At 46.0% G+C, this 24,664-nt stretch overlaps 1 protein-coding gene across 3 annotated transcripts in view; it reads left to right on the forward strand.

Annotated features, from left to right (window-relative positions):
• The window catches only part of KNDC1 (kinase non-catalytic C-lobe domain containing 1), a 138,584-nt gene that overhangs the window by 42,080 nt on the left and 71,840 nt on the right, over positions 1–24,664 (forward strand). For all 3 annotated transcript variants that reach the window (XR_012220437.1, XM_073546519.1, XM_073546518.1), the window contains exons 7-16: positions 1,106–1,220; positions 5,902–5,973; positions 6,838–6,905; positions 9,113–9,271; positions 10,719–10,796; positions 13,205–13,265; positions 13,624–13,774; positions 15,746–16,488; positions 17,675–17,819; positions 19,979–20,223. Coding sequence is in view for 2 of the 3 variants with exons in the window: in XM_073546519.1 (XP_073402620.1) it covers positions 1,106–1,220; positions 5,902–5,973; positions 6,838–6,905; positions 9,113–9,271; positions 10,719–10,796; positions 13,205–13,265; positions 13,624–13,774; positions 15,746–16,488; positions 17,675–17,819; positions 19,979–20,223 (1,837 nt within the window). In the remaining variant the exon portion in view is untranslated. The remainder of the gene's footprint in view (positions 1–1,105; positions 1,221–5,901; positions 5,974–6,837; positions 6,906–9,112; positions 9,272–10,718; positions 10,797–13,204; positions 13,266–13,623; positions 13,775–15,745; positions 16,489–17,674; positions 17,820–19,978; positions 20,224–24,664) is intronic.

The raw sequence follows: 24,664 nt of genomic DNA on the forward strand, positions 1-24,664 counted from the left end.
TGTCGTGGTCCGGTCCGATGCCTCCCATCTTCATACGATGCCGTCCTCTTCTTTCCTTCCTGTCGTGACTCCGGCACAGGCGCACTGCTCTGCCCTGTTGAGTACAGAGCAGGGTCCTGCAGTGCGCAGGCGTTGAGAGAGGTCTGGCGCCTGCACACTGCAGTATTCTACTCTGCTCTCAACAGAGCAAAGCAGTGCGCCTGAAGAAGATGGGAGGCGCCAGACCGCGACTCCCATCGGACCGGACCGCCCCCTCTGGTGAGTATAATCTAACGTGTTTTTCTTCTCTTTCAGGTTTCATCGGGGGCTTATCTACAAGCCCCTGATGTCAATGCTGGCAGCCAATAGTCAAAAAAAAAAAAAGGGTGACAGATTCCATTTAAATCTGGAAATATTGGCCTACTGAAATGCATGTTCTGTAAATGCACTCAATACTTGGTCGGGGCTCCTTTTGCATCATTTACTGCATCAATGTGGTGTGGCATGGAGGCGATCAGCCTGTGGCACTGCTGAGGTGTTATGGAAGCCCAGGTTGCTTTGATAGCAGCCTTCAGCTCGTCTGCATTGTTGGGTCTGGTGTCTCTCATCTTCCTCTTGACAATACCCCATAGATTCGCTATGAGGTTAAGGTCAGGTGAGTTTGCTGCCAATCAAACACAGTGTTACTGTTGTTTTACACCAGCTATTGGTACTTTTGGCAGTGTGGACAGGTGCCAAGTCCTGCTGGAGAATGACATTTCCTTCTCCAAAAAGCTTGTCAGCAGAGGGGAAGCATGAAGCGCTCTAAAATTTCCTGGCAGACGGCTGCTCTTACTTTGGTCTTGATAAAACACAGTGGACCTACACCAGCAGATGACATGGCTCCCCAAACCATCACTGATTGTGGAAACTTCACACTAGACCTTGGAAATCAAGGTCCCAGAGTCTGGAGGAAGATTGGAGAGGCCACAGTCCAAGCTGCTTGAGTTCTAGTGTGAAGTTTAAGAAAATTAAAAATTGCTTTTGTAATAATACATTTCTTTATGCCCGAGACCTACCTCAGACATCTAGGCAACGGTTCATTACATGCATTAACATAACTTGATGATGTCTTATATTTTTATAGTGGGTTTCCTTGAAAGAAGTCTTACTAAACTATGGAAAGCCCTTACAGGAAGATGAGCTGTGGGCGCTGTGCTATGAGTGTTTATATACCCTACAGACGTATGTGGATTATCCAGGTACAAATGCATTAATGTTATCGTATATTCTTTCCTTGCATAATTTTAGTTTATGCAGAATCTCTTTAACCAGACTATTTTAATAATTTTGGATCACTTCTAGCAAAGATTATTTGAGATTTCACAAGAATTAGGCTTCGGTCCCGCTATCTTCTTTGGTCTGGTTACCAGTGTGGTCGTAATTGGGCCATCTTCTTTGGTGTTTTTCCAGCATTGGTCAATTTTGACATCTTTTGGTGCCCAGCTTATTTAGTGTTGACTAGGATTCAATGTTACAGGGAGGCCAAAGATTGTAGGAACCATTAGTTGGAGAAGATGGCCCAATGACGACCAAACTGATGACCAGAGCTGGGCTGCTCACTGGGACCTGTGATGGTGAGATGGGTATAAATTTTTAATGTTTGTCACACATGATTATTACGCTCTGGTGTCTGGGAAGACTTTTCAACATATTGTGTTTGTTCTTTTGACACTTTAAAAATTGTTGCAAATTTAATTTTCTGGCTAAACTTGAGCAAACTGGTGAATTAGACTTTAATCAGATTTTTTTATGATGGCCATACGCCTTAGGTGTAGTGGAAAGCCATCATTCCTAACCCCCTCGTATGTGTGCTCCTAATGGGTAAAGTGGGACGATCCGCTGCCAGACATGGCTTATCTCCCAAAGGGATCGGGTATGTTGAAATTCAATATGCCTGATCCTATTTTTTTTTTTTTCTTCGTCCATGGAAGATTTGAGACACCTCTGAACGTGTTAGATAAGTGGACCGTCTTATGTCAAGGGCACGTTTAAAGTGGTTTCTGAAGTCCTGAGTCCTTCTGGAGATCAGTTGGTGTCCCATGTTCCTTTATTAACCCTGAGAATGATGGTTTCCCTGGGGATGGAAGTGCTCCCCATTTCTCTGGTGGAGAGCCGCCACCACCACCTTGGCCTCCTTTTACTGATTTGACGCCTATGATTTTCGATTTTGGGAAAACCCTCTTCATGCATTTGTCCTTAGGCAAGAGGATGTTGGGATTTTACGTGTAGTCGTGTCCTCTCTGTCACAGTCATTCTTCTTTATGTCCAATGTCGTCATCCCCAGGAACACGACCCGGGCACAGAACAAGCCCCTCATTACTGGGGTCCTGCAGTAAATCGCTGACAGAGGCTGTTTGTGCCGCTCGCACAATGGACTCTTCTCGCTGGCAGATGATAAAGTCATGTTGATGTAATTGCAGCCATCACGACACGAGTCTGGATCTGAGCTGTGTGGGAACCATTGTGGTGGGGTTGGCAGAACCACTATACTGCATTGTCTTATCTGTCCCCGCCGGATCAGGAAGGCACGGCTTCCAGCGCCCGCAGCGGCTGCAGATGGATACGCTCTATCTCAATTTATATGACACATTCCACACACTAGATGCTCCCAGATTATTAGATTTTATAGAAATTGTCCAGAATTTAATGTCCTAACAGTTGGACACGCGCCAAAGTAAGAAAAAGAAAAATGGGCCGCTCCGCCGTTTCTTCCCCATACTTGTTGTTTTGAATGACGCCATTAATTTTACCATATAATATACTGAAAAAAGCCATTTGTCTTTTGGGTTTTGTTTTTACAGTGTTCGTATTGTTGGTAAATCGATTCATTGTGTCTGTACAATTATGGCAATACCAAACTTGTTTCTCTCTATTTTTTTTTTTTTAAACTATTTTAGTGGCTTAAAGATCCTATCCCAATATGTAGTAGGTGTAATAATAGCAAATACACCAATTAGAAATGTGTTATAGTTCTTCTGATTCTCTGTCTCCTACCCCATGTGCAGGGCATTGAAGTAGCTTAGGTATCCATGGTTACGACCACTAGCAACTAACTGTCACTATACGAATTGTCGTAACCAAGGATACTTAAGCTACTGCCCCGCCCTGCACATGGGGTAAGTGACATAGCGAATTAGAAGAACTATACTACATTTCTACATGGAGCTTTTTGCAAAAATTTTATTACACCTAGCACATATTGGGATATGATCTTGGAATACTCCTTTTAAAGCTGTGGCTAGTTAACGTTCTTAATGGCATGTATTATGGAGGCGGTTTAAAGGGTTTTTCGGTTTCTAAAAAGTTCTGCCCCCTGACACAGTTTTGTGTATTAAAAAAAAAAAAAAAAAAAATGGCCAAACTGGGCGAGGCTCCCCCTTTCCAGGTCTAGCGCTGAGTCTCCACTTCTGCTTCAGGTATCTGTAGTTTTCTGAGCCGCTGACTGATTAGCAGTATGACTTCAGCAATAAGAGACATCAGGATCAGTGATGGAGATTAATCTATGGACCTGGGGAGGGTGAGTATAGCCCCGTTTATTTTATTTTTAATCTACAGTTGGAGTAAAGGGTATTTCTGAAATATTCTATTAATATCCACAAACTGGTTATTATTGAAGTGGGTTCGCTCAGAATAATTACACTGGGAGTGATGTGCAAGATGCTGAAATCCGTATGTCAGCAAGGTTACGGCTAGGGTTTATCTAAGAGAATGCAATGACCCTGAACAGCAGCTGCATTCGGTCTTGCACCCCTCCATAATTGCCCCCTTGTATAATGTAGGAGCAGAGGGTAATGTTAAAAGGAATCTGTCACCTCATTTTTGCCCTATGAGATGCGGCCACAGCCATCAGGGGCTTATCTACAGCATTCTGTAATGCTGTGGATAAGCCCCCGATGTAACCTGAAAGATAAGAAAAATGAGTTAGATTATACTCACCCCAGGGTCCGGTCCGATGGGTGTTGTAGTCTGGTCCGGTGCCTTCCATCTTCTAGCAATGACATCCTCCTCCTTACTTCTGCCGTGGCTCCTGCACAGGCGTATTTACGACCTTCCTGACCTTTCCTGGCGCCTGCACACTGCAGTACTCTGCTCTGCCCTCAACAGGGCAGAGTAAGTATGCCTGCGCAGGAGCCGCGGCAGAAGTAAGGAATAGGACGTCATCGCTAGAAGATGGGAGGCGCCGGACTGGACCTCGACACCTATCGGACCGGACCGCACCCCGGTGAGCATAATCTAACTCGTTTTTCTTATGTTTCAGGTTACAGCATTACAGAATGCTGTAGATAAGCCCCTGATTGCGGTGGCTGCATCTCATATCGGAAAAATGAGAAAACAAATCCAGAAAATCACCTTGTCTGATTTGGCAAGATTTATTTTGCAAATTATGGTGGAAAATATGTATTTGGTCACCTAAAAACATGCAAGAATTCTGGCTCTTACAGACCTGTATCTTCTTCTTTAAGAGTCTCCTCTTTCCTCCACTCATTACCTGTAGTAATGGCACCTGTTTGAACTTGTTATCAATATAAAAGACACCTGTCCACAACCTCAAACAGTCACACTCCAGACTCCACTATGGTGAAGACCAAAGAGCTATTGAAGGACACCAGAAACAAAATTGTAGCCCTGCACCAGGCTGGAAAGACTGAATCTGCAATAGGCAAGCAGCTTGGTATGATGAAATCAATTGTCGGAGCAATAATAAGAAAATGGAAGACATACAAGACCACTGCTAATCTCCCTCGATCTGGGGCTCCATGCAAGATCTGACCCCGTGGGGTTAAAATGATCACAAGAACGGTGAGCAAAAATCCCGGCACCACACGGGGGGACCTCGTGATTGACCTGCATAGAGCTGGGACCACCGTAACAAAGGCTACCATCAGTAATATACTATGCCGCCAGGGACTCAGATCCTGCAGTGCCAAACATGTCCCACTGCTTAAGCCAGTACATGTCCAGACCCATCTGAACTTTGCTAGAGAGCATTTGGATTATCCAGAAGAGTATTGGGATAATGTCATATGGTCTGATGAAACCAGAGTAGAACTGTTTGGTAGAAACAAAACTCGTTGTGTTTGGAGGAGACAGAATGCTGAGTTGCATCCAAAGAATACCATACCTACTGTGTAGCATGGGAGTGGCAACATCATGCTTTGGGGCTGTTTTTCTGCAAAGGGACCAGGAAGCATGACCCGTGTACATGAAAGAATGAATGCTGACATGTATCGTGAGATTTTGAGTGCAAACCTCCTTCCAACAACAAGGGTATTGAAGATAAATGATAATGATCCCAAGCACATATCCAGGGTAACTAAGGAGTGGCTTCGTAAGAAGCATATGAAGGTCCTGGAGTGGCCTAGCGAGTCTCCAGATCTCAACCCCATAGAAAAACCTTTGGAGGGATTTGAAAGTCCGTGTTGCCCAGCGACAGGCCCAAAACATCGCTGCTCTATAGGAGATCTGCATGGAGGAATGGGCCAACATACCACCAACAGTGTGTGCCAACCTTGTGAAGACTTACAGAAAGCGTTTGACCTCTGTCATTGCCAACAAAGGACATATAACAAAATATTGAGATGAACTTTTGTTAATGACCAAAAACTTATTTTCCACCATAATTTGCAAAATAAATGTTGCCAAATCAGACAAGGTGATTTTCTAGATTTGTTTTCTCATTTTGACTCTCATAGTTGTGGTCTACCTATGACGTCAATTACAGGCCTCTCTCATCTATTTAAGTGGGAGAACTTGCACAATTGGTGGCTGACTAAATACTCTGTATGTGTGTGTGGTCCCATCTGATTGATCAGGCATGTAATGGGTAATCGGACCCTTGATGTGTCGGGAGCGCTGACATCTTCTTCTCCTGTTTTGCAGCCATTTTATGCCTGGAGTCTGTCTTCATCGACCACAGCGGAGAAGTTCTCTTTGTTACTCATCAGAAGGAAGGTAAAGTGGCTGATGAAAGCGAGCGATGATTGTCACATGAAAGTCCGGCTAAATAACCTCATTATGGCAGACTCGCCCCGTCCTGTGTTTTTTTTTCCTTTTTTTAGAGCTATGTGGTGTAGAAGTGTTTGTGATAATCCAGAATTATAATGACAATTCCGTAGAGGAGGCTCGTCAGACCCTGTGTAGAAATACCATGAGCATCCTGAGCGGAGTAGAGACCACTTGTGCACCCTTCCTGTAGTGTATGCAGTTTTCCTTATCACACCACATTTTGGCAGGAATGTGCCACAGACATGGCGTCAATATATTGTCGGATTTCACTTTATAAACTGCATGCATTATTAAAGAGGTCTCGTCAACCTAATGGGACTGGTGTACTTACTCTGCAAGTCATTGTCTGAATGGCTGCGTAATCTTTCTCCATCTCATGGCTTTTGTGGTACTGTAAAACGCAGCTTTAAAAAAAAACAAAGAAAAAACTGCATGTGAACGCAGCCTAAATCTGGCTTTGCCGTAATCCTGCTGAGCTGCACCGCAAAGTTATGTGATAAAAACAGAATTTTTTTGTTTTCCTTTTTACTCCCACACTCCACAAACAATACTTTTTTTTGCCTTTTTTTTGTTTTCTTTTCACAGTAAATGGTACCACATGTGTTAGGGGAAAGAAATGTCTTGTTTCAAGGTGAGAATAAAAGACTGAAACAAGCTGTGTCCTTAGAGGGTTCAGATATTAAGACTTCACATCGCTCGCATAATGCACATAACACTTATATGTGTCGAGGTTTTCCATCCGTATTTTTTTATTTTCCCGCTTTGTGTATTTTTTTCATTTATTCACTTCCTTTTTTTTTTTTTTTTCAGAGCCTTTCGATGCGTTTTGCGTTCCTCCCGAGTACGACCCTGATGGAGATGGATCTGGGACAGAAAAGGTACAATGCAACGTTCCCTTTCCGATGAGATCTGAAACTTTTAAGTTTTATTACTGTGGCAAAAACATCTCGCTGCTCCGTGCAAGATAAAAAAAGAAAAAAAAAGTGTTGCATTCAGTTCACTCTGTTGTAGCGAGCGCACATCTGGCGCACACATGGATCTGTTTTTCTGGCGGCTAAATATAGTGTTCATAGAGATGTAGGAGCTGAGGTTTTCAGTGCAGCAGCCATGATCGGGGTTAAAATCACTGCAGGCCCCTCCTAGGGCGCGGGCACCATCACACTACATTCCCATAGGGACAGCTGTGCCAGAAACCAGATGTGAAACATGTGCCAGACCTCTCCTTCCTTCTTTGTGTCCAAAGCTAAAGTGGATGACAAGATGTTTTTCAGGCTCTTCAGCGAGTGCTGTGATTTTTTTTTTTTTTTTTTCCCCGTAATTGTGGCTAATTAAGCAGTTAATACAGGACGGCATCAGATGTCTGGCTGCGTCCACGCGCTGCGCTGTAGTCGCTCCAGCCACTTGCAGGTGCGAAGAAGTGCACGAGTTTTGCAGATGTAGTTGTTTCTCCTTACAAATTACTAGATCAGCAATATAGTATATAGATCGTATTAAAGGGGTTGTCTCCCGAAGGACGTTTAGCGCCTATCCACAGTATAGAAGTCTGATTTTTGGGGGCCCACCAGTAATTAGAGCCCCCCCTGGACAACTAAAAGTGGCGCCATCCTCTGTGTAGCTCAATGCAAAGAAGGCCAAAGAGTGTACACTTTAAAGCCTTTTAATGAGGACCCGTTTGATCTCCTGACATGTCTGTTTTTTTTTAGTAAATGCCTAAATTTGCATTAGGCCAGTCTGTATACAGCCCATGAAATACACTCATGTGAACCCGGCCAGAAAAGAACAATTCTGGAGCATCTCTTCGTTGTCATCCATCTGTTACTCTTCCTGGAAATGTAGAAATAAATTGACGACCTGACTTTACTTTTAGAAAAAAAAAAATACGCAAAATGAGCAAATCTAGTCTTGAGTGTATACGATGTGCTCGAAAAATTGCTCGAGTCCCTGCGGCTGCATGTCTCGTGGCTGTTCGACAGCCACAATATATGCAGGGATTGCCTAATAAACATGGGCTACTTAGTTAGACAAGGTGTACCCATCATCGTTTGACACATGGTGAGGTTTTAATCCTAGATACAGATTTGGACTGTCCTGATGGGGTCACCTTGTTGTGGTTGGAGGGCTTTTAATCCTAGATACAGGTTTGGACAGACCTGATGGGGTCACCTTGTTGTGGTTGGAGGGCTTTATGCTTTTTTTTTTTTTTTAATCAAAATAGCGTTGCCCAAGTACGCTATGTTATTTACATGTGCTATTAATATTTATCTATTGGGAAGTACTGTATATCCTCATTTTGATTTTTCTTGGATTTTGAAATGGTCACCGTGTGAAGGTGCTCTTACACTTTGCACATATACCAGCTTATAGTCTGAGTGGAACCCATTTACATTAGATACCATGGTGTGAACCTGTGATCAATTGTTGGTGAATTAGGTTGAAAGATCAGGCATTTACAATGCTGCCTGTGTCTGTGGGTCTGGAAGGAATAGTGGTTAGTCAAAACCGCTGTCTAAATTGCTTGACTCTCCCTTTTTGACGAGGGTTTTTTATCACCGAGCATACATGTGCGGGAGGAATGGGAAATGCCGAATTTTTAAGAAAGCTGCTCCAGCTTTGTAATCTGTTAAGATGTACAAGTGTATACTTCAGAGACGCGTCAGGAGGGCGGACAGGTCCCATTGTCTGCGCTAAAGTGGCCGATTAGCAGAATGATCGATCTGTGTCAGTGTGCACCAACACTGTACCGTCATCACAATTAAATTTCCTAGGAGCAGTCATTTCCCATGCACTGTAAATAGTCTGCTGGTTTTGGCTTTGTTAAAAGATTGTTCTCGGCAGCACGTATGCTGCCTATAAGCACAGAACTGTCTATTGCTGATCGTGCTGCGCACATCTGCAGGACAGTCTGCTATAAAACCAAGGCCGATCAGCAGACGTGCTACCAGTCTGCAGCAGTTTGTTTCCTCCAGTCGGCTGGTGTGAACCCGGCCCTACCTCTTACGTGCTCTGTCTTGTACCCCGGCGTCCATGTCTGTGGCTTGTAAAGTTTTGCACATTTTTCTTTTTTTTTTTTTTTTTTTTTTTCTAGGCCTGTGTTTATGGCATTGCAGCTATTTTATGGTCCGCAGCCAAATTCAATTTCCCAGCTCAGCACAAGCTGGCGCTGCCGAAAAAGCTTAAACGGTTCCTGCTACAGATGGCGAAGAGGGACTCTGAGGAGAGGCCAAGTTTAGCTGAAGCTTCACAGGTAACCGCACAGAGATGCATGCGAGTCTGGCGGAGAAAACGCGTCGACATTCCCGCTCTCCACATCTGGAGGTCGGCACATTGCTGGAGGCTCATTGGGTTACATGATGACGGCAGATGCCGCCGGGATAAATAAATTCTGTATCTGTGCAGTCGATTTCCGGAAACGTAATTATACTAGTGAGTTTTATGCCATGTAAAGAGAGCGGCTGCAGAACGTGAAACGCGAAGGTGCCGCATTGCGACGTTTAACCCATTAAGGAAGTGGGTTTCGTTTTTGTTTTTTTTTTTGCATTTTCTTCCTTCCTAGTTGATATGGTCGTATGCGGACTCCTTTTTTTTCTGAGACGAGTTTTGTATGACGCCGTTCACTTTTCCAAACATTATACTAAAAAACAGGAAAGAAACTTTCCAAGTGGGGTACACACTGAAACATTATATTGAAGAACAAAAAGTGGAGTAAATAGTAAAACAAATGGAATTCCGCACTTTTTTTTTTTTTTTTTTTTATTCGCTGTAACCGCCTTCATTGTGCGTTGAAAAGGACCCGACAACCGGATTCTGCAGGTCGGTACAATTACAGCGATACCAAACTTTGTAGTAATTTATTTTTTTTTTTCTTTATTCTAGTGGTTTAAAAAAAACTGAACTTTTGTTAAAAAAAAAAAAAATAATTTGATTTATGTTGTGATTTTCCGAAGCCCAAAATCTTTTTCTTATTTTGTGGATGTAGCTGTGCAGGGCTTCTTTTTTGTGTTCTATACTGTTTTGTATTGGGACCATTTTGGACTGTATATATGACATTAATTGCATTTTTTTTTGGGTGAGAGGAGAGGTGGGATAAAACAGTCATTTTAATCTTCACTATATGGGTTATATAATTAAAAAATATTTTGTAAGATCAGATTGTGGAGGTGAGCTTTATATGCTAATTTATTTTTAAAAATTCTCAGTATTTATTTTGTTTTACAATGCACTTTATTGTTAGCCCCCCTAGGGGACTTGAACCTGCAGTTTTTTCATAGTTTGATTCCTTGTACCATGTTCTGCAATACCTCAGAATTACAGAATATAGTACAAATCATAATTTTCTCCTATGAAGCTCAGGACTACTAATATAGCAGTAGAAGGGGCTTACAGCAGCCCCCCCATCTGATATATCAAACCCCCCAATCACGTTGCAAGGAATAATGGGCTCAAACTGACCTGACACAAGAATGGTGCAATGTTTCTGTGAGTGGTCGACAGTGGCATACAGTATATGTGGTTAAACCACCATTGACCACTGTTAAAGGCAGGTGCTGGCCGTATTACACAGCCGGCATGTGCACTGTGTGGAGTGGGCAGGCTCAGATGAGGATCCAACCAAGCATTCTGTATATATTACACATGCTTAACTTTTTACTTGTTTGCGGTTGGTCTTATTGATGGCGTACTCCTTCTTTCAGGTCTGCAAGAAATATCTGGAGCAAAAGAAACTCAACAGTAAAGCGATATGGGCAGGATTAATTGGCCTCACGGATCAGGTGGGCAGATAACTAGCTGAGGGGCTGTTCTAAGCTTATATAAAGCCCATATAGTCCAGAATATCGTACACACTTTGCAAGCCATCATGTCTGTCCTCAGGCCTCCACCACCCACTCTTCCTCCTTTCTCTTCCTCCTTTCTCTTCCTCCTTTCTCTTCCTCCTTTCTCTTCCTCCTTTCTCTTCCTCCTTTCTCTTCCTCCTTTCTCTTCCTCCTTTCTCTTCCTCCTTTCTCTTCCTCCTTTCTCTTCCTCCTTTCTCTTCCTCCTTTCTCTTCCTCCTTTCTCTTCCTCCTTTCTCTTCCTCCTTTCTCTTCCTCCTTTCTCTCCCTCCTTTCTCTTCCTCCTTTCTCTCCCTCCTTTCTCTCCCTCCTTTCTCTCCCTCCTTTCTCTCCCTCCTTTCTCTCCCTCCTTTCTCTCCCTCCTTTCTCTCCCTCCTTTCTCTCCCTCCTTTCTCTCCCTCCTTTCTCTCTCTCCCTCCTTTCTCTCTCTCCCTCCTTTCTCTCCCTCCTTTCTCTCCCTCCTTTCTCTCCCTCCTTTCTCTCCCTCCTTTCTCTCCCTCCTTTCTCTCCCTCCTTTCTCTCCCTCCTTTCTCTCCCTCCTTTCTCTTCCTCCTTCCTCTTCTTCTTCTTCTTCGTCCCATTTTCTTCTTCGTCCCATTTTCTTCCTCTTTGTCCCTTCTTCCTCTTTGTCCCTTCTTCCTCTTTGTCCCTTCTTCCTCTTTGTCCCTTCTTCCTCTTTGTCCCTTCTTCTACTTCGTCGTCCCTTCTTCTACTTCGTCGTCCCTTCTTCTACTTCGTCGTCCCTTCTTCTACTTCGTCGTCCCTTCTTCTACTTCGTCGTTCCTTCTTCTACTTCGTCGTCCCTTCTTCTACTTCGTCGTCCCTTCTTCTTCTACTTCGTTGTCCCTTCTTCTTCTACTTCGTCGTCCCTTCTTCTTCTACTTCGTCGTCCCTTCTTCTTCTACTTCGTCGTCCCTTCTTCTTCTACTTCGTCGTCCCTTCTTCTTCTACTTCGTAGTCCCTTCTTCTTCTACTTCGTCGTCCCTTCTTCTCCTACTTCGTCGTCCCTTCTTCTTCTACTTCGTCGTCCCTTCTTCTTCTTCTTCGTCGTCCCTTCTTCTTCTTCTTCGTCGTCCCTTCTTCTTCTTCTTCGTCGTCCCTTCTTCTTCTTCTTCGTCGTCTCTTCTTCTTCTTCTTCTTCTTCTTCTTCGTCGTCGTCCCTTCTTCTTCGTCGTCGTCGTCGTCCCTTCTTCTTCGTCGTCGTCCCTTCTTCTTCTTCGTCGTCGTCGTCGTCCCTTCTTCTTCTTCGTCGTCGTCGTCGTCCCTTCTTCTTCTTCGTCGTCGTCGTCGTCCCTTCTTCTTCTTCGTCGTCGTCGTCGTCCCTTCTTCTTCTTCGTCGTCGTCGTCGTCCCTTCTTCTTCTTCGTCGTCGTCGTCGTCCCTTCTTCTTCTTCTTCTTCGTCGTCGTCGTCCCTTCTTCTTCTTCGTCGTCCCTTCTTCTTCTCCTCCTCCTCCTCCTCCTCCTCCTCCCTCCTCCTTCTTTCTTCTTTCTTCTTCATCCCGTCTCCGTCCTTAGGTAAACTCATCCAGTAGAGAAGAGGTGCAGTGGAGGCCAAAAAAGTAATAATGTCGTAAAGGTGGCAATCACCAGCCAGAGCTCATCTTTTATTACTTCTCACAAAAAAGATTATTAAAAGGTCATCAGGTTAAAACCAAGCGAGACACAATGGGCAACAGACGTTTCACGCCATCCACTGCGCTTCATCTCTGGTGGCCAAGATGGCCATGTATGTGTGGGGCTGCCATGTGAAATCTAAGGTGACAATGGAGAGGTAGAGATATCGCTGTACAAGGCCACACATGTTCATGGTAATCTCTTCTGTTGTGATGGGAGATAAGTTGGGTTCAGGCCCTAGAGGTGAAATGGACATCGCACCCTGAAATTTTTGCCTCGGGCTTCAGCCAACCTTAAGGTTCCCATACCCATTTGAGGAAATTTGGCCAAACCTCTGACTTCTTTGAGCCTGAAAGAGGTCTTCCAAAACCTCATCTGGGGATAAGAAAGGTTAGGCACATCAAAATGTAATACCCTTAACATTGTCTTTAGATAAGCCACCTCTAGAAGTGTCCGACCGCAGCTTAGTCCACTCCCCCCCATCAAAAGCACATACATGCACCACCGTTAACATGTGCATTGGGTGGGCGCGGGCAACTATCAAAGGATGTGTTTGTTTTTAATGCAACTTATGCTGAAAATCTGGTGCCGTTCACACTTTGTTCGGTATAGACGCTTGTTTTGATTTTTGACATTTGCCCAAGACCTTTGCAGCCGATGGACGCTCGTACAGTCCGCAATTGATCCTCGTTGTAACAAAAATTAAACAATCCCTTTGTTTTCCCTACCCTTAGAGTGTGCAGTGCTGCCTATATAATGATGAGGAGGGTCATCATGTATCGGGGTCTTCAGCAGGTAAGCAGAGGCCAACGTTCATGACCATAATTGGCGCCCATATGTTTCATAGGTGACATTTCTTGAGCTGCTAATGAGCTTAGATATAACCTGATGATCAGCGCTCATTTAAAGCCCCGTCACACAGACCGATGCCATCTGTGGGGTCATCAGCAGCAGGTCCCCTGCTCTCACGGGAAGATGTGCTGTCGACGGTTCTGCACTTTAGGCCGTATAAGTTTTCTGATCAACCAGTTAATGTACATTGATGAGCTCGTGTTCCTACAGAGGCTTGTTCTTCCCGATATCAGCCATGTAAAGCGGCCTAGATCGGCCATTGTGCTGTGACACTTAATGAAACCAACGTTTCCATTCGCAGGTTTTGTTCCGGTCGCAACCCAAACGAAGCTGATGGCAGTGAGAGGACCAGTCCCGCTGAAGGACCTCCCCACCAATCTACCTGCAGCATTCACCTCTCCAGCCACGTATTTCAAGCCTATCGTTATTATGCAGAACCCAGACATTGGCAGGTGCGGATCTGGAATTTTTAGTGTGGGAACAAAAATATCATGCATTAATGTTTCCTGCATAAAAATACCGCACTTACTAATCCAGTGATATTGTGATCTACTGCTCCGGGGTCACACAGGTAGTTTCCTCCTTTGACATATGGAAACCGTGCCACGTGCCTTTTGGCTGACGTGGCGCACCACAGAGCTCCTGACCTCATGGGTTTAAACAGAAAAATTGCTGGGTCCTTGTATTGTGTGCTTGCTGCTGTATTAGCAGGAAAGGGAATGAGAAGCGAGTTAAAGGGATTCTGTCACCCCTTTTTCGGCCTCTAAGCTGCAGCCACCGCCATCAGGGGCTTTTCTACAGCATTCTTTAATGCTGTAGATAAGCCCCCGATGTAACCTGAAAGATAAGAAAAACAAGTTAGATCATACTCACCGGGGGCGCGGTCTGCTGCGGTGGGTGTCGCAGACCGGTCCGGTCCGGCGCCTCCCATCTTCTAGCGATGACGTCCTCCTTCTTACTTCTGCAGCGGCTCCTGTGCAGGCGTACTTTATTTGCCCTATTGAGGGCAGAGTAAAGTACTGCAGTGCGCAGGCGCCGGGAAAGGTCAGAGAGATCCGGCGCCTGTGCACTACAGTACTCTGCCCTCAACAGGACAGATATAGTGCGCCTGCGCCAGAGCCGCGACGGGAAGCAAAGAAGAGGATGTCATCTGTAGAAGATGGGAGGCGCCGGACCGCGACACCATTCGGACTCGACCGGACCCCTGGGTGAGTACAATATAACTAATTTTTCTTATCTTTCAGGTTACATCAGGGGCTTATCTAGAGCATTACAGAATGCTGTAGAGCCCCTGATGGCAGTGGCCGCAGCTTATAGGACAAAAATGGGGTTACAGATTCCCTTTAAAGGGGTATTCTCATCTCCAAGGTCCTATCCTAATATGTAGTAGGTATAATAATATTAGCAAATACCTCCATGGTTACGGTCACTGATATAGGGACAATTAGCTGTTAGTGGTCGTAACCATGGATACCTAAGCTACTGCAATGCCCTGCACACAGGGTAAGCAACATAGTGAATCAGAAGAACTATACTACATTTCTAATCAGAGGTATATGCTAATATTATTATCACACCTATTATGTATTGAAATGGGATCTTGGAGAAGTGAATACCCCTTTTAAAGGAGTTGTCTCAATATGCAGCTTCAGGAGGGCACCTGGCTTCCTGCTGTGTTGGGGGGGGGCAGTGCACTCCTCAAGACTGACGGTTCCGAACCGCGTCCTGGTGGCTCTGCTGCTAACAGAGGCAGCTCTGCCTGTGTGGCATCGGAGAAGAGCAGAAGTGATTGGATCTAGCAAGCCGCTGACTTTCTGTGCGGCATAAGCTCTCTGCAATGCATGGATACTGCTCGAGCCACTTGCTGCCTTCCTGGGTAACCGGCCAGGAGCTTCAACAATGAGCTGTAAACTATGAAGTTAGAGATCCCTATGTTCTTGAGAACAGAGATGATTTTTAATAAGGGATAAATTGCAAAGTTTCTTGTTTTAACAAGCACTTTGCTATTTTACTCATTTATGAACTTGAGGCAACCCCTTCAATTGGTTTAAGAATATTCATGTTGATGATCCTCTTCTTTCTCAAGAAAGAGAGGATTTTTATGCTATAGTTTACTGCTCGTTGCTTAGGTTACCGGCCACCTTAGCAATGTCTTAGTGCTGACCAATCTCCTAGGCAAGGATGGCTGCGCTTACAAGCTTTTTGGTATAGGTGGGGTCAGGTTCGGTGCCCCTGTGCTCCTCCGATGATTCAGATGCAAAGCTGCCTCTACTCGCGGCTTGGGGGCCCGCACGGTTCCTACCAGCAGGACCACAATACCGGTTTGAACTGTCAATCATTACACAGCCCGATAGAATAAACCCTTTTGCGTTTTGGACCCCTGCATAACCTTTTTATTCTAAATATATGTATATTTCTTCCAGCAATCAAATGCCAAACCCATCGCCTTACCCAAGACCGCGTGCGAGTCCCGAAGACCGTGTAGAAGAGGACATATCCGTCACTGAAATAGAGAACCACGTGGCCGGAGATAAATCGAGCCAAGGATTAAAATCTGGCGGTGACGCTATCAGAGCCAAGGTTTCTTTTAACCAAAACTCCAGTATTCCGGACTGTTCTTGCGATCGGAAAGACAAAAGCCCCTCGGCAGCCTCCTCAGTGTCTTCCAACTCCTCCACCCTGACCAGCAGCCCCATTGTCAATAATTATCTATTGAAGCAAGATCCGAAAACTGGAAACCTCACGCTTGTCCGAGTCCAGCTCAGTATACCAGAGCATATCCCAAGTGTTTCCCTTGCAGCCGAGCCCTCTACGAAGACCATTAAGACCCCCTCCGTGCCCCCTTCCGGAATAATTGTAAATAATGATATGGTTAGTAATGACCATGGGTCCTCCAGATCTCCTCCAGCAGCCTCATCCCACAAGAGTAAAACACCACAAAGTTCTCCCAACGATGGGTTACCCTCTATGAACGGCACCCTTGTAAATAATGGGCTGGGGAACCAAGATTGCCCCTCCAGTAACGCCTCACCTGACACTTTGGTTAATGGAGGATCGCCACCCAGAAAATACACAGGTTCTCCGCTTCAGAAAGTGGTGACCCTCTTACATGAGGAATTTGCATTTGATGGCTACTTGGAAAATGGAGTTGAAGATATTGCAATGGGTAAGTAGTCAAATACAGAAAGGGGTAGTAAAAAAATGGGGCATTCAGGCCTAAATGGGTTATTGCCCATCAAGTGGGTAGGTGATACGTGTTAGATCGGCATGTAACCGATTGCCTGGAGTTGAATGGAGCAGATGGTTGCACGTGTTTCCTGGCTCTACAAATAAGTCTATGACCCCATTAAAGGAGCCTTCTGTATTATATATCAGAAAGGAGAGGCAAGGGTTAAGTCTTTGACTCCTTTAAAGGGCTATTCTCATCTTCCTAGATGGACAGCGCTTGTACAAACAGGCACTTTTGCCATTTACTGCTTATTAAAGTTTGCCGCCGTTCTTGAGTATTAGCGGTTTTCTCTTTTTTGTTTACAGCTCGTTGCCTAGGAGACCGACCACCGCCGCTGTCCCGTTTGTAAGCATTGCGCTGAGATTAGGAGGCAGCAATGCGCCGTAGCTGTCTCTGCCAGCTTCAAAGCTGCGCTTACAAGGTCAAAAGAATAGAAGAGCCTGTGTAAGCACTGCACATGTTCTCCTATCGAAAAGAAGTGGTCGGTCTCCAAGGCAACCAGCTGTAAACAAAAAGAAAAAGAGAAGTGTTACTAGAATGGATTAAAATTTTAATAAGCAAATTCTTTGTCAATTCTCCCTTAGGAAAGACCATAAAAATAGCATATTGGGCCCACTAAATAGAAAGACCCATATATTTTAAACCGTATGGTGGGTTTAAAAAAAATAAAATAAAAAACACAGTACCTGGGGGAAAAAGCATAAAAGCAAAAACTGTCTGATTTTGACCTTTTGGCAGGTTGCCTTTAAAAGGTTTGTCCGGCCTTGGGGTACAAGCCAGTGTGCCTGCTGTCAGTATTCTCCAGTGCTTGGAGCTTGCGCGCGATCGCTAATATGCAATTTGATACATTCAGTCACATGCCAACTAGACGTCCACAGCCTTGCTCAATACAAGGGACTTGAAAGATTCCAGACATGTCTAGTCGTAATGTGGCCGGAAGTGTGCAAGTCGTATACTTGGGGGAAGATGACCTTGCAGCCCCAGCACTGGAGAAACCTTGCACACCGTGCAGTCACATAGAGAGACTTCAGACTTGTGCCCCAAGCCTGGACAACCCCTTTAAGTTCATGACTTTTATAGTTTTTTTTAGTTTTTTTATTCTTTTTGTTATGTTTTTGTGTAGGTGAATATATTCTTGCCCTGAAAGGTCTTCAGCATACGACCTTCTCCAGTGCGATTTGTGAGAAGTTCTGTGACCTCTATTGGGACGACGTCCTCCTGGAAAACCTTTACAAGATAATCAATGGCAGATCTCCTCCACCCATCAGGTGCCGCACATGGAACTTGTTTTTCCTCAGATCCTGTATTAGATATTTTTCTATCAGAATGATCTTTATTTTCTCAATGGAAAGAATATCCCCCTCTGTCACCCTACAAATATCGGATGAGAAAGTGACGGGCTCAAGTCGATTGTCGCGGTTGACGTAGGGGGACAGACGGAAAGTATCATGGTTTCGAGCTGTTCTAGATATTGACATGAACACATTAAAGGGATAGTCTGGAATTAGAAATAGGGTCCCAGAAAAAGCGCCATTTTGGTCCATGTCTTAACCTTATTTAAGTGAATGAGGCTAAGCTGCAATACCAGGCACCACCCATGGACGAGAGTGGCACTAGGAAAGAGGACAATTGGGAGCACTGGAAACAGCACAGTGCGCTCATTCAGCCGCTTCTGTCCCCAGTCACAGGGAATAGGAGCAATGTGAGGACATTCCACTATTTCAGATGCTCTTATTGACCACTATGAAGTGGGACAGCGCAGGGATGTCCTGCTCTCTGGGTGAGAGAGGGAGCTACTTAGGTGTAACCCCGTTTCATTGATGGGTCAAACATGCGAAGCAGCAGATGTCATGGATTACTAATGTTCTTTCACAGAAAATCTGTAGGAAGGTATGTCCAGGAGATGTCCCGATTCCCATTCTTTGTAACTTGCCATCCATACGTTTTCAGTTGACTGTTCTTCCCCCGTAGCATTCTGCCAGCACTATAGGTGCAGGGACTTTGTTCCTCTCTCTTCCCAGCATGCATTGTATCTACCAATTTAACAGTGGCTTGCCTCTGCCGCCTCTCTGTTATGCACAGTTCCAGAAAGGAGAGCAGGAGCAGAGAGAGAAAGTCAACCCCACTGTATAGCGTCCCACCCCCCCACTCCCTGTAGAGTCCGTCCCGCGCCCCCCCCAGTTCCTGTAGAGTCCGTCCCGCGCCCCCCCTAGTTCCTGTAGAGTCCGTCCCGCGCCCCCCCCAGTTCCTGTAGAGTCCGTCCCGCGCCCCCCCCCAGTTCCTGTAGAGTCCGTCCCGCGCCCCCCCCAGTTCCTGTAGAGTCCGTCCCGCGCCCCCCCCAGTTCCTGTAGAGTCCGTCCCGCGCCCCCCCCAGTTCCTGTAGAGTCCGTCCCGCGCCCCCCCCAGTTCCTGTAGAGTCCGTCCCGCGCCCCCCCCAGTTCCTGTAGAGTCCGTCCCGCGCCCCCCCCAGTTCCTGTAGAGTCCGTCCCGCGCCCCCCCCAGTTCCTGTAGAGTCCGTCCCGCGCCCCCCCCAGTTCCTGTAGAGTCCGTCCCGCGCCCCCCCCAGTTCCTGTAGAGTCCGTCCCGCGCCCCCCCCAGTTCCTGTAGAGTCCGTCCCGCGCCCCCCCCAGTTCCTGTAGAGTCCGTCCCGCGCCCCCCCCAGTTCCTGTAGAGTCCGTCCCGCGCCCCCCCCAGTTCCTGTAGAGTCCGTCCCGCGCCCCCCCCAGTTCCTGTAGAGTCCGTCCCGCGCCCCCCCCAGTTCCTGTAGAGTCCGTCCCGCGCCCCCCCCAGTTCCTGTAGAGTCCGTCCCGCGCCCCCCCCAGTTCCTGTAGAGTCCGTCCCGCGCCCCCCCCAGTTCCTGTAGAGTCCGTCCCGCGCCCCCCCCAGTTCCTGTAGAGTCCGTCCCGCGCCCCCCCCCAGTTCCTGTAGAGTCCGTCCCGCGCCCCCCCCAGTTCCTGTAGAGTCTGTCCCGCGCCCCCCCAGTTCCTGTAGAGTCCGTCCCGCGCCCCCCCAGTTCCTGTAGAGTCCGTCCCGCGCCCCCCCAGTTCCTGTAGAGTCCGTCCCGCGCCCCCCCCAGTTCCTGTAGAGTCCGTCCGGCGCCCCCCCACACACACTTCACGTAGAGTCCGTCCCGCGCCCCCCCAGTTCCTGTAGAGTCCGTCCCGCGCCCCCCCAGTTCCTGTAGAGTCCGTCCCGTGCGCCCCCCCCCCCACTTCCCGTAGAGTCCGTCCCGCGCCCCCCACACACACACACTTCCCGTAGAGACTGTCCCGCGCGCCCCCCACTTCACAGCAGGCTGTGGAGAGCAGGTTACACAGACAGCAGACACCCACTGTCGGCGCCTCTTTACAATGATTTTTTGGTGATTTAGTGAATATCACGTGTGTGTAGAGCGATTTGCAGATTAGCTACTTCTTGTTTTCTGCAGGAAAACAGCGACCGATCCATCTCTGAACAATAATCCTGCTCTTCTCCTGAAGAAGATTCAGAGAAAAACGAGAAAAAATAGGAAGCAAGACAGAGCAACAGCCAGCGAGCAGGCGAAGGTATTGGATGGAGAAGAAGCCGTGGATGGCACCTCCCGTGGTGCTGCAGAGCAGAAATCGCCAGCTGAGCGCCACTACTCGTTGTCACCGGAGGTCGTAGACCCAACATTTGATACAAAACCACCAGGTACATGACGGATGCACGTTATCCCACATGGGGACTTGTTCTCTGCCCAGTTGTGTTTCTTCCTGGAATTTGTGGCTTTTACAAATCATTACCGGGGTTACAGCTTTGGAAAAAATATGGCTGCTTCGCTCCAGATTGAGCACCAAACCTGTGCATGGGGTGTGCCCGTTACTGCCGCTCTGCTCTATTGAAATGAATGGGGCAGGATGCAGCACCGCATAAAACCTTTAGGCAGGTGTGAATTTGCTCTATGCAGCGCAGGTTGTGCTCATTATGTGCTTGTTATTGTCTGGGATTACAAAAACAATTTTTTTCATGAAACAGCACCACTTATGTTTGTGGTGGTGTCTGGTATTGCATGGTGTCCCCATTTATTCCCCTCCAAAAATGTGGCGTCCATGCAGGTCAATGGACGCTGGCTCCTGCACTTATCCCACTGTGGGTGCTGTGGTAGATCCGTGGTTAGTGGGTAGATCCGTAGTTAGTGGGTAGATTGGTGGGTAAATCCATGCTTAGTGAGCAGATCTGTGCTTAGTGGGCAGATCTGTGGTAGATCCGTGGTTAGTGGCAGATCCGTGGGTAGATCCGTGGTTAGTGGGCAGATCCGTGGTTAGTGGGTAAATCCGTGGGTAGATCCGTGGTTACTGGGTTGATCCGTGGTTAGATCCGTGGTTAGTGGGTAGATCCGTGGGTAGATCTGTGGTTAGAATCATAGAATCATAGAATCGTAGAGTTGGAAGGGACCTCCTGGGCCATCTGGTCCAACCCCCTGCTCAAAGCAGGATTCGCTAAATCATCCCAGTTAGATGTCTGTCCAGCCTCTGTTTGAAGACTTCCATTGAAGGAGAACTCACCACTTCTCGTGGCAGCCTGTTCCACTCATTGATCACTCTAACTGTCAAAAAGTTTTTTCTAATATCTAATCTGTGTCTCCTCCCATTCAGCTTCATCCCATTGCTTCTAGTCTTTCCTTGTGCAAATGAGAATAAAGTTGATCCTTCTACAATGTGACAGCCCTTTAGATATTTGTAGACAGCTATTAAGTCTCCTCTCAGTCTTCTCTTTTGCAAACTAAACATTCCCAAATCCTGCAACCTTTCCTCATAAGACAGGGTTTGCAGACCGGTCACCATTCTGGTCGCTCTTTTCTGAACTTGCTCCAGTTTGTTGATGTCTTTTTTAAAATGTGGTGCCCAAAATTGGACACAATATTCCAGATGAGGTCTGACCAAAGAGGAGTAGAGGGAAATAATTACTTCACGTGATCTAGACTGTATGCTTCTGTTAATACATCCTAGAATTGCATTTGCCTTTTTTGCTGCTGCATCACACTGTTGACTCATATTCAGTCTGTGATCTATTAGTATACCCAAGTCTTTTTCACATGTGCTGTTACTTAGCCCTATTCCTCCCATTCTATATATTCTTTTTTCATTTTTATTGCCCAGATGTAGTACTTTGCATTTCTCCCTGTTAAAAACCATTCTGTTAGTTGCTGCCCACTTCTCCAGTTTATTTAAATCTTTTTGAATCCTCTCTCTCTCTTCTCTAGTATTAGCTATCCCTCTTAGCTTTGTGTCATCAGCAAATTTAATCAGTTTACCCTCAATTCCTTCATCTAAATCGTTGATAAAGATGTTGAACAATACAGGGCCCAGGACAGAGCCCTGTGGTACCCCACTTGAGACATTCTTCCAACTGGATGTGCAGCCATTTACGACCACTCTTTGGGTACGATCACTAAGCCAGTTATGAATCCACCTAACAGTTGCCTTGTCCATTCCATACTTAGTCATTTTTTCAATAAGGATTGTATGAGAGACTTTGTCAAATGCTTTGCTGAAGTCAAGATATACTATATCTACAGCATTTCCTTGATCCACCCAATCAGTAATACCATCATAGAAGGAAATTAAATTAGTCTGACATGACTTATTAGTTACAAACCCATGCTGACTCTGTTTAATCACTTCATTCTTATCCAGGTATTGACATACATGTTGTTTAATAATTTGTTCAAAGATCTTTCCTGGTATAGAAGTCAGACTCACCGGCCTATAGTTGCCTGGGTCCACCTTCTTCCCCTTTTTGAAGATAGGAACAACATTTGCTCTTCTCCAGTCTTCTGGCCCTTCTCCTGTTCTCCAAGAATTTTCAAAGATTATGGAGAGGGGTTCAAAAATTTCTTCTGCTATCTCCTTCAGTACTCTGGGGTGTAATTCATCTGGACCTGGAGACTTGAATACATTTAGGTTAGCTAAGTGTTTCCTCACTATCTTTCTGTTTATAGATATCCTGGATTCTTCTATTCCCTTAATAGGACAGTGAATAACAGTTGATGTTACATTTCCTTTCTGAGAGAAAACAGATGCAAAATAGGAATTTAAAAGTTCAGCCTTCTCAACATCCTGTCTTACCATTTCATCATTTTCATCCTGTAAAAATCCTATAGCATCTTTGACTTTTCTTTTACTTTTGACATATCCCCAAAATCCTTTATTATTGCTTTTGACATCTCTTGCAAGCCTCAATTCATTTTCAGCTTTAGATAATCTGATTTGTGCCTTGCAGGTTCTGCAGACAGCATTATATTCTTCTTTAGATATGCCTCCTTCTTTCCATTTTATAAACATTTTTTGCTTCCTTTTTAGCATGTGCTTAAGTTCTGTGTTCATCCATCCTGGTTTCCTTAAATGCTTCCTATTCTTCCCTCTTTTCGGAATTGTTAACAACTGTGCTTTGAGAATTTCATTTTTCAAGATTTCCCATCCTTCCTGGACATTTTTGTCTTTAAGGATATCCAGCCATTGGATCCCTCCAATTCTCTTTCTGAATCCCTTAAAATCTGCCTTTCTGAAATCTAACCTTGACGTCTGAGTCTTCACAGGTCTTCCGCCTCTAGTTATCCAAAATTCTAAAATAGTTAATGGGTAGATCCATGGGAAGATCTGTGGTTAGTGGGTAGACTTGTGGTTAGTGGACAGATCCGTGGTTAGTGGGTAGATCTGTGGGTAGATCCGTGGTTAGTGGGTAGATCCATGGGTAGATCCGTAGTTAATGGGTAGATCCGTGGTTAGTGGGTAGATCCATGGGTAAATCCGTAGTGAGTGGGTAGATCTTTGGCTAGTGGGTAGGTGGCTAGTGGGTAGATCCGTGGTAGTGAGCAGAACCGTGGTTAGTGGGTAGATCCGTGGGCAGATCTGTGGTTAGTGGGTAGATCTGTGGGCAGATCCGTGGTTAGTGGGTAGATCCGTGATTAAATCCGTGGTTAGTGGGTAGATCCGTGGTTAGTGGGTAGATCCGTGGTTAGATCCGTGTTTAGTGGGTAGATCTGTGGGTAGATCCGTGGTTAGATCCGTGTTTAGTGGGTAGATCTGTAGTTAGTGGCTAGATCCGTGGTTAGATCCGTGTTTAGTGGGTAGATCTGTGGTTAGTGGGTAGATCCATGGGTAGATCCGTGGTTAGTGGGTAGATCCGTGGTTAGTGGGTAGACCTGTGGTTAGTGGGTAAACCTGTGGTTAGTGGGTAAACCTGTGGTTAGTGGGTAGACCTGTGGGTAGTTCTGTGGTTAGTGGGTAGTTCTGTGGTTAGTGGGTAGTTCTGTGGTTAGTGGGTAGTTCTGTGGCTAGTGGGTAGATCCGTGGTTAGTGGTCAGATCTGTGGTTAGTGGTCAGATCTGTGGTTAGTGGTCAGATCTGTGGTTAGTGGTCAGATCTGTGGTTAGTGGTCAGATCTGTGGTTAGTGGGCAGATCTGTGGTTAGTGGGCAGATCTGTGGTTAGTGGGCAGATCTGTGGTTAGTGGGCAGATCTGTGGTTAGTGGGCAGATCCGTGGTTAGTGGGCAGATTCTTGGTTAGTGGGTAGATCCGTGGGCAGATCCGTGGTTAGTGGGTAGATCTGTGAGTAGATCCGTGGAGAGATCTGTGGTTAGTGGGCAGATCTGTGGTTTAGATCCGTGGTTAGTGGGTAGATCTGTGGGTAGATTTGTGGTTAGTGGGTAGTTCCATGGTTAGTGGGTAGATCCGTGGTTAGATCCGTGTTTAGTGGGTAGATCTGTGGGTAGATCTGTGGTTAGTGGGCAGATCCGTAGTTAATGGGTAGATCTGTGGGTAGATTCGTGGTTAGTGGGCAGATCCGTGGGCAGATCTGTGGTTAGTGGGCAGATCTGTGGTTAGTGGGCAGATCTGTGGTTAGTGGGTAGATCTGTGGGTAGATCTATGTTTAGTGGGTAGATCTGTGGTTAGTGGGTAGAGCCATGGTTAGTGGGTAGAGCCGTGGTTAGTGGGCAGATCTGTGGTTAGTGGGTAGATCTGTGTTTAGTGGGTAGACCCGTGTTAGCGGGTAGATCCATGGGTAGATCCTTAGTGGGTAGATCTGTGGTTAGTGGGTAGATCTGTGGTTAGTGGGTAGATCTGTGGGTCGATCTGTGTTTAATGGGTAG

This window comes from Dendrobates tinctorius, unplaced genomic scaffold (genome assembly GCF_039654945.1).
Source record: "Dendrobates tinctorius isolate UK_male_01 unplaced genomic scaffold, ASM3965494v1 ptg000147l, whole genome shotgun sequence".
Classification (NCBI taxonomy): domain Eukaryota; kingdom Metazoa; phylum Chordata; class Amphibia; order Anura; family Dendrobatidae; genus Dendrobates; species Dendrobates tinctorius.